Below are 9,547 nucleotides of genomic sequence, written 5' to 3' on the forward strand. Positions count from 1 at the left end.
TAACCTCCTGTTCAAAATCACATTTTGAGGGCTTAAGGGAATTCTCCTGTTGGTACACAAAGGGGCCATCTGTATGGCTTCTGTGAAATTCAGTGCTGTACTTAGGACTATCAATGTCTTATTCAAAGATTTTTGTTAAGATTGATGTAAATTCCTTTCCCAACAACAGTCATGCTTTTACAGTATGTTTTTTCAGTATGCATGTATGTGTTTGGTGTATATATATTTTTATCCCTGTTATCAGTGGATAACCATTGCTAATAAATACAAACAAGTAGTTTACATATCTTCTACAGTGCTAACTTGCATTTTTTTAGGCACTATGTGCACATATGTTTTATCTGTCTAGAAATAATGTGCAGTAAAATGAATTTAAAAATCTGCCTTGAAATGTTGATTTGCAGTTTTTAACTACAGTAGTGTAAATCCTTTTATCTGTTGCTATAGTTTGCAAGATCTCTTTTCTGGTCCACATTGGCTGCAAGTGCAATATGGTAAAATCTAGTAACTAATAGACTTCCTGTATTTTCTTCTCCAATTTTAATTAACTTAGTCACAACCACTTGCCTTCTTGGAGGAAGACATTAGGGAAGTTTTGAAAGAGGAAACTGGAACAGATATATTTCTCAAGGAGGAAGATGACACTGTGTATAAAAGCTGCAAGCAGGAGGTAACATTACAATAATAGTTTCAAATAAGAAGTAACTGATTTTAAATAGTATTTTACATTTTTTCTCTGCAAAATGTTTATTGCAGCACAACTCTTCTAAAAAAGTCAGAAAATCACTGGTCCTAGATCCATGGGAAGAGGATGATGTTGGCACCCAGCTCTTCACAGAAGATAATAGTTTAGATGTACAGGTATGTATTCAACAACTAAAGAGCATCACTGGCAGCAATATTAATATAGAACTGAGTATCTTTCATTCTATCAACCAAAAAGTGTTTGGACTGAAGCTAGATCCATAAATCTAGAAGATTAAAGTTGCCTTCAGTTTGAAACACTGCCTGAAGTAGTTAAGTAATAGTTGGACATTGCTCTTGAATTCCTGCATGAATTCTTCCTTTCAGGCCTTCCGAGCAGGACTGGTGAAGTCATGTGGATGCTTTGCAGGCCTGTGGTTAGAGCAAAGCTGCCTCCATCCTGGTTCCCTATTGGCTTTAGCATGTAGGGCATGCTGCAGCTCTGTCATACACCAGGAAGGTGATATTTGCCCCTGTTCTGCACACTTGACAGCCTGGCAGACATGTTCTGAAGATACCTAGTTGCATATTAGGCAGCACGCTTTTCCTTTTCCTGCTTCACACAGTAGGGGTGTACTTTATGAAATATCAAACACATAGAAGATGAGGTTTGTGGCCTTCCTCTGGCTGAAGGAATTTCAATACTCCTGCCCCAACAACCACAACATGAAAAGTTCAGGGATGGGGCTGTTTGGTCCCTCATTCCTTTAAAAAATAGACCAATATTTTTTTCAGTGGAGTGATTGAATAGATTAATCCTTAGTCTTGTAGTTTTCCTGAAAACTTGGGTATAATCTAGTTCTTAAATTAATATATGTATGTGTTTAATTCTGAGTCAACGTCTGTGACTCTTGATTGGGTATAAAGCTGTATTCAAGAGGCAGGAGCCAAAGTCCCTAGGCAGAGCAGGTGCCTGAGTCATACCCCTTTCTGCTGATGGTAGCTGGTTTTCTAAATTCCCTCCTGAAATGCTTGCCTTGGTGCCTGTCTGCTGGGTGTTAGGTGCTCCCCCAGAACATCTCTCTTGTGGGGAGCAGAACTGCTGCAGCCATTCCAAACAGGAAGAAGTGCCTGTTCTTCTCTTAGTAATGCCTTGTGGTGGTGTGGCACGTTGTGCCTCCCTCATGTGCAGGTTGTGAGGCTGAGCCCACCATACACTGTGCTGCTGGGATGTGTTAAAGGCAGCGGACTGGGAAAAAAGCTTTCCCTCTGTTTTAATGAGGATACAAGAAGGGTTGTGCCAGAAGTGAATTGAAAGCTTTTTTTCTTTAAAACTGATCCCTACCCTCTTTTTATGCCGACAGTCAGAGAATGCATATACCACATCTTTATTAATGAAGCCATTGTTGGAAATACATGACAACAGATGTAACCTGACATCAGAAAACCAGGATACAAGTCCAGCAAACAAAACAGATGCAGTAATTACGAAGAAACCGAATGCATGTACTTCAAAAAATGTCAAAATGCAGAAAGCCCTTCAGGTCTGGATGCAAAATATTCTGTTAGTTTTGTTAGCAGGTTAACTTGTTTGTTTGTTACTGTCTTGTACTAGTATCTAGAATTGTTCCATTCAATTATCTAGTTTTGGGTAGTGTTTCCATGATCATTATCTCTTTTAAGTTGGTCATTTATCCACAAAGTGTTTATTCATTGTGAAGCTCTTCAAATACAATCCCAATGTTTCACTGAATGGCCTCTAAGATTTAAACATGGGGTGGCAGAAAATACGACAGGTAAACCTTCAAAACAGGTTTGGGTACCTAAGTCTTGCAGTAAGAAAACTTGACTTGGTGCAAACTAAACCTCTATAGGATCAAAGTTTCTCAAATTTGGCAGGTACTTACTTCATAATAAACTCAGTGGGATTCGTTAGGCAGAGTTCATCCACAGGTTCTGTTTGGTAATTGTTCTTATAATGTGCCTGTTCTTGTCCATCCATATATATTTCCATACCCTTAGAACTGGAACCTGGTTTTTCCTTGTGTATGGCTTAACCATCAGGTTTAGGGAGAGATTCTCTTTGACCTGACTTGGTGCCTGTTCCAATTTGTGCCATAGGGAGTCAGTAGATAAAGTTCTTGTGTTTTCTCAGAATATTTATAGCTCTGTATTAATTAAAAAAAAAAAAAAGGCAGGGCATCTGGAACCTGCTCTTCCATGTCCCACTTAACTGCTGTAACAATGTGTTCTTAAGTACAGAAACAACAGTATGGCTTTCTGATCCTTTCTGATGAGAAGAGAGAACAAACCTCATTTAATTGTGATATTCCAAAAAAAAAAAAAAAAAATTAACTCCCATGAATGGCAGCAAAGGTGAATACATCTATCTGGCCCAGTACTATGCTCTAAAGAATACTTGAAAAAGGAGTTTAGTCATACTATACTCACAAATATTCCCACTGAATCATCTTTTGCTCGTTGTTCTTTCCCCTGAGAAATTCCCTCTCAGTTTGGTGCCCACTCTAACCACGAGTTCCTTCCATGAATGGAGTTTTGCTAAATTTACAGAGAAACTCAAATGGCTAATTTTTGCTGTGCATCTATATGTGAAACTGATGCTTTGGATCAGTTTCTAGCTCGGTGTGGGAGGGAGAGAATCTTGTGTTCTTGATTAGGCTACAATCTGCTGGTGTCAGGTCCAATTTAGAGCTGTCGCAAATAGGCTTGAGATTGCACAAATCGTATACACACAGGGTGTGCTTCATGGATGAGGCAGGACTAGTGTCTCTGTTCTTCCTCCATTCATTATTTTTATTCCTAATTCCTTTGCCATTTCTCATGTGTTCCCCGAACATATGAGTGTTCTTCCACGGCTGCCACTTTGGTTCAGTGGAGTCCTTCACAGCTTTCTTTTTCAGCCAAATGGTTTTGCCTTCCTTGGTGTCTCCAGACAAGCTGTCAGCAGTGCATTTCTCTGCCTGTTGAATTTTGCACATTTAAAGGGGAGAGAATATGACTTAATTAACTTCTCTTTTATGTATCAGCTGTTGAACTTGTCTCTTCTTAAGAGGGTTTTCATTTTGTTAGAACTTAAGCGTAGCACAGGTGCTCTGCTGAGGGGCTGGAGTGAGGAGTGGAGAGGGAGCTTTGTCACGGGTTCTAGGTATTGTAGAACTGAATCCTCAGTCAAAGACAGCATTGCTAGGTTGTGACTCGTTGTTACGCTGGGAGGCTGTAGGAGAGTAGCTGGAGTATTTTAGTTGGGTAGAAGAATCGTTAAACCCAATTCTATTTTACGCAGTCAAATTGCGAATGGGAAGCGGTGGTTTATGGGAAAACAGAAGACCAGCTGATCATGACTGAACAAGCGAGAAGGTACCTGAGCACATACACAGCTACCAACAGCACGTCGAGGGCTCTGATACTGTGATGGTCCTGCAGCTGCCAGCCACCTCCTCCCAGTGGGACTGACAGGGCGTTGAAGGCGATTCCAGCACGACGCTTGGGAACTGAGTCTTGGAGAGGCTTTGCCAAGGGAAACCTTCAAGCTGCCTTAAAGCTTCCACGCTTCCTTTGTCTGAGAGAGCAGACACAAAGCTCTCGTGTGCTCTACAAAGGGATAGTACAAACAGCTCTGCAATGACTGGCTTAAATATTAAAAAAACAACACCCTAAAATATGATAAAGAAATAAGTTGCAGTGCTGACAACACAGTTTTTAGGTCTTTTTTTCATATTTATTCCTTTGACTCACGTCGCTTCTTTTCTGTTAGTGCATTTTCAGTGTAGAGTAGGGCTGTAGGTCGTTACTGGTTTCTGAACGAGCAACGTACGTGACTGAATGTGCTTTTGCCTGTGTAGCATTTTTCTAGTATATAAAGAAACACAATGGAAAGGAGCATACAGGAAGGATAGAATGTTGCACTACTAATTTTTTTGGTATGCTGCAAAACAATGAAATTAACTACAGTGTTAAATATTTATTTGCAAATGGTACTAGAAGTAGGCACAGGGGGGTGAATTAGGTTTTAGTGTAAAGCATCAGTATTTTCTTCATAAATCTCAAAAGGAGATGATTGTTGAATGTATTGTACAGTATGTAGGAACAGGGAAAATTTTGTAAATTGGAAAGGAGTCTGTTTTTATAATTTATTTTCATTTTAAAGCTTAAATGTAGATATTTATATGTATGCCGGTTGTCTAGAAGCCAATGTTGTTTCCTGTTAAAACAGCTAAAATGGAAAAAAAGGACAAGCTTAAAATATGGAATACCAAAATAATTACAGTGGTGAAATGTCCAAATCTATACTGTGTTACATCTGCATAAAAATTGCACTATAACTCCTAAATCATGTTGGTCTACATAATAATTACAAGGTACACCTGTATTATACAGCAACCATTCCTGTACCTTGTTTAAATATTTTTAGAAAGGAATGGTGGGGTCCTATGTGTGACCCAGGAGTACTTTGTCCTGCATAGGAACTAAAAACTAATGCATTTTAATTTAATTTTATTTTAAAAAGAAACTTGGCACCTTGGGTATCAAAACAATTGTATCTGCACTTAAGTTTGACAGTTATATACTTACTAAATGTTTGAAAAGCAAAGAGAACATTATTTTATTTATGAAAAGTCTTTGTCCTTATTTAAAGGCATACAGGTCACAACAGTTGCTTTAGTTGCCTATTTTAGGTATTTGCACTTATTTTATGTCTTGTTGTTTTGTTTTGAAGGAATGTTTTGGTTTGCTCTTGTGTAGAGGTTTTTATGTAGTTAATTTCGAGCGAGCTACCTTGGTGTGCTAGCAGCAAATACTGACAGGTGAACAGAACTGTACACTGTAGGTTTAGGTATTTATAACTGAGACACTCTTCCTCTCCACTCCCGGGTTGCTGCTGCGGCCGGCCGGCGGCAGGGTCGGCTTGCTGCTAGGAGAGACGGGAAGAGCGAGCATCGTATGCACTGTATGTAAAATGGCAAAAAAGCACCACTGGTGTGGGGTTCTCTAGTTAACTTTGAGATCAACCAGTACTATGCAGGGTCTGAAAAGTATTCCTATCAGTTCAATATCAAAGAAGGTAGAGAATAATTTATTAATGGAGAATTTTAACGTGATGAGTGGCGCAAGGAAGGTAATGGGTTATTAAACTTTTCTAAACATCTCAAAGCTTATACAATCCTTATTTTTAGCAGCTTTTTGATATTGAATATTTGCCTGGCTATAATAGTAGTAGGCATAAAGAGTTTTAGCCGTTTTTAATTCACATGAAAATTGGAAGTGGGGGTGGGGGGTATCCTGTATAAGCAAGGGGTCAGAAAATAGCCATCTTGCCAGGGTGACACCTCCCTGTTGAAACTGAGAGGCAGCAATTTGGAATTCTGGGCAGTACTAGATTTAGGTGAGCATTACCAGAATGGATTTAACAGCAATGTCTAACCCTGGAGACAGCATTTAAGTCACTAAAAAAAATGAAATGAGATATTGAGAGAGAAAGAATATCTAGAATCTGGATGGTACGTTTCAGTAGAAGTGGTATCACCAAAACTGCCTATACGAAGTTTAAGCATAGATTTCTGGTAAGTAGTATTAATTTGTGTTGGTATTGGTTGGATCGTTGAGTTAACTCCTTCTTTGTTGCTTTAGCAGGAAGGATTTTATTTTTCATATGTCAGGCATATTTTCTTACTTTTTGAATGTTGTGTGCATTTGCATTTCTTTCAGTTTATAAGTAGATTGTACATGCAGCAGCCAAACTTGCATGACACCTGAATACATATTACTCCATAGTTTGTTTTAAGGTTTGACATAACGTGCAACAAACACCTTGTTTATCTTAGTTTTTGTTGTACTACAAACTTTTCTTTTATGTAAGAGAATCTCAAGTACAATACAGATCATATTAATGTCAAAAATAAAGCATTTATATACCAGGTTACTGTAAGTGCCTTTTATTTGAGAATTTAAACACTTGGTGCTTGTTAAAGCAATATGTATGTGTGCCTATGAAACTGCAAGAAAATGCCTTTTCTAGCCTCCTCTGGGTAGAGACAAAGTAATCCTGCAATCAGTGGGTCACCCAGCAGGATGGGGCCTGCCTGTGTTTGGTTAACAGTTTGTATTTGTGTCTCAAAGCTTTAACACAAATATTTGTGTATAGGAGACAATTTGAAGAACATTGCTAGTGTAAAGCTTTTTTACATCTGCTGTATGGTGGAAGTGATATTTTAGTATCTGTGCCTGGGTCTCAGGAGGCAAATGCTAAGTGTAAGCTGTACAGTGAGAGGGTTTTAATTATTTTTATTTTTTTCCCCCTAATTAGGACTCATATATTAATCTGAATTAGTGTTAGTTTGACTCTCTTATTTGCTATAAACATCGGCATTCAACAGTTACTGTTGATTGCCTCTTCCAGCTTTGTGACAAATATAAAAGGCAAACAATCTGTTGAAGGAAGAGGACAAGAGGATACTAATGCAAGCCAGTTCTTCAGAAATACGTCCCAGTAGTGTATATTACCCAGCTTGGAGCTGTAGAGGCAAACTGTGACTGTTACTGGGGCTTTTCTGGGGTTCTGGCTGTTATTTATATTTATTAAATGTATATACAGTGTGTATATATATACATTTTATAGACACATACATATATAATATATGAGAATATCCTGCAGACCTGCTTGTGTTGGCACACGTGACATTCTCAATCGCTTGGGGAAAGCGAGGTGGGCTCCCTGTAGAGCGTTTGTTTTTGTTGATCCTGATATCAGGAATTGGGGCAAAGTGTTGGGAGATTGAAGTCTGCAGTGATGTCACTTGTTCATTTTACTAGGTCAGCTCTGCTCAGTGAAAGTAGAACAGATGGACACCAGCCAGTAAGGTAAACCTGGGAGGAACTACAACCCTGAGTTGGACTATGTGAAGACTCTGAAATCTTTACTCATGGGGATGGCTTTTACTTGGAATAAACATTCTTTAAGGAATTCTTTGGTGAAAGTAAGCCCAGGACATAGCTTTGGTCAGGTGGCTCAGAAGGGGTTCTGAGCAACTTGCTCCAGTTGCAGATGTCCCTGCTGACTGCAGGGGGTTAGACTAGATGAGCTTTAAAGGTCCACCCAGTCTGTGATTCTGTGATTATTAGTTGCACCAAACTAAAACTGATGCAACGTTGAGTGCATCAAGCTTCACGAAATAAGGAATTTAACACTGGTTATTAACTGGCCATGGTTGCACCATACCTGTGACTAAGGCCTAACATGATGCAAACAACAAAAATTCTGAAACTGGAATTGATTCTCTCATTTGGTTTTGTGATATTCAGATAAAGTTTCAGTACGTAGGCAGAAAATACACTGATGTTTTCTAATGCTAGACTTCATGTAATTATTCTTTTCCACATTTCCTTGACCTTGGCTAAGCTGAAGCTTTACTGGCTTAAATGCTTACTTTGATAAGGAAGCTGTGAATTACTGTTTCTGTGCCAAAAGACTGGTCCCTCATGAAGCTGCAGCACTGGTCTGCGTGGCCTCCCCTGGAGACAGACAGCTTATCCCTGGAGCGGCTTGGATTCCTGCCCTGCAGCTGAAGGGAACAACAGCATCCTTGTAGCTCTGCCAGCATGCTGTGTTGGAAGAACAGGTAAGCCTTGAACTTTTATATGTAAGCTTGCATTTTTGTGTAAAGTAAAAACCCAAATGCTCATACCCACTGTATTCTACCATAACAATGATGGAGAAACCTCAGTGGTGCAGCTTTTGTTTGCATCTGGAGTAAGATGTGCAATGTGGCGTTCCTCAGTATCGACTTTGCAGTATTATCTACCTGCAATTAACTTACAGAAATTTGAGGGTTTTCTTTGGGTGTATTTTTTGGAAAGTCCTCTGGATTTTTCACTTCCAATTTCATGTGTCATCATGCCCTCTGATTACAGAGAAGATGACTGTTAATGGCCTTAGCAGGAGCAAGGTGTGAATGGGCCGTGTATGGCCTGGCAGTGACATGCTTCTGCAGCTGGACTGTGTCCTGGCTTTGGTTGGAGCTGAGGAACATTTTCATCCCCCAAAGGGTTGCTCAGGGTGGTGGTGGAGTCCCCATCCCTGCAGGGGTTTCCAGGCCTGGCAGATTTGGTGCTGAGGGACGTGGTTTAGTGGTGCCTCGGCAGTGCTGGGGTAACAGTTGGAATCCATGGTCTTAAAAGTCGCTTCCAAACAAAATGATTCTGTTCTATAGTCTGAGGGGAAAGGGTGCTGTTGTCTTCTGGGGAAGGGAGAATTCTGCTTACTCAGCATTTACTTCCTTGCTAACCATTGGCCAGATGCCTGATCTTAGTTCCTGCTTGAACATTGATGTTTGGTGGTTGTGCCAACCCACAGTGCCCTAGACTGTGTCGTGTGCTCTGCTTTAAAATGGTCTGGGCCACAGGTTAAAATACTTGTGCAGGTTTTTGAGGGTGTCATGTCCTTGCAACAGGAGGCATTCACAGAATCACAGAACGTTAGGGGTTGGAAGGGACCTCCAGAGATCATTGAGTCCAACCCCAATTAAATTAAGAGAAGTTTTAAAAGAAACAAGCACTAATAGAACAAACCCATAGAGCAGGCAAAGGAAACCTGGAGAAAGCTGCTCGTTTGAAGACCATGCTCATGAGCAGGGATAGGGAGTGCCTCGAACATCTCGGCAGGAGCTCTATGAACAAAACGAGCAGTGCTTGTTTGTTAGATGGGAAGAGAGCTTGGAGAAGCGCCGGGCTTTGTGAGGGGCGGCTGCGGCCGTGCGTGGGGCTGGCTGGGCCGGCAGCGTACCGAGCACAGTGTCCTTGTTTGCCCGTTCCCACGGTGGCCAGCGTGCGGTTGTGGCAACTCGCC

The 9,547-nt window shown here is 40.4% G+C and overlaps 1 protein-coding gene across 3 annotated transcripts in view; it reads left to right on the plus strand.

Moving 5' to 3' along the window:
* MYBL1 (v-myb avian myeloblastosis viral oncogene homolog-like 1) overlaps window positions 1-4,434 on the plus strand; it is a 13,596-nt gene extending 9,162 nt beyond the window's left edge. For 2 of the 3 annotated variants that reach the window (XM_008950106.1, XM_008950105.1), the window contains 3 exons: window positions 554-670; window positions 757-861; window positions 3,989-4,117. In XM_008950106.1, coding sequence (XP_008948354.1) covers window positions 554-670; window positions 757-861; window positions 3,989-4,117 — 351 coding nt within the window. Of the gene's footprint in view, window positions 1-553; window positions 671-756; window positions 862-2,048; window positions 2,229-3,988 lie in introns of all 3 variants that reach the window. The other variant, XM_008950104.1, reaches the window with a different exon arrangement.
* The last annotated feature ends 5,113 nt before the right edge of the window (window positions 4,435-9,547 follow it).

Source organism: Merops nubicus, unplaced genomic scaffold, assembly GCF_000691845.1.
Source record: "Merops nubicus isolate BGI_N331 unplaced genomic scaffold, ASM69184v1 scaffold38231, whole genome shotgun sequence".
NCBI lineage: Eukaryota > Metazoa > Chordata > Aves > Coraciiformes > Meropidae > Merops > Merops nubicus.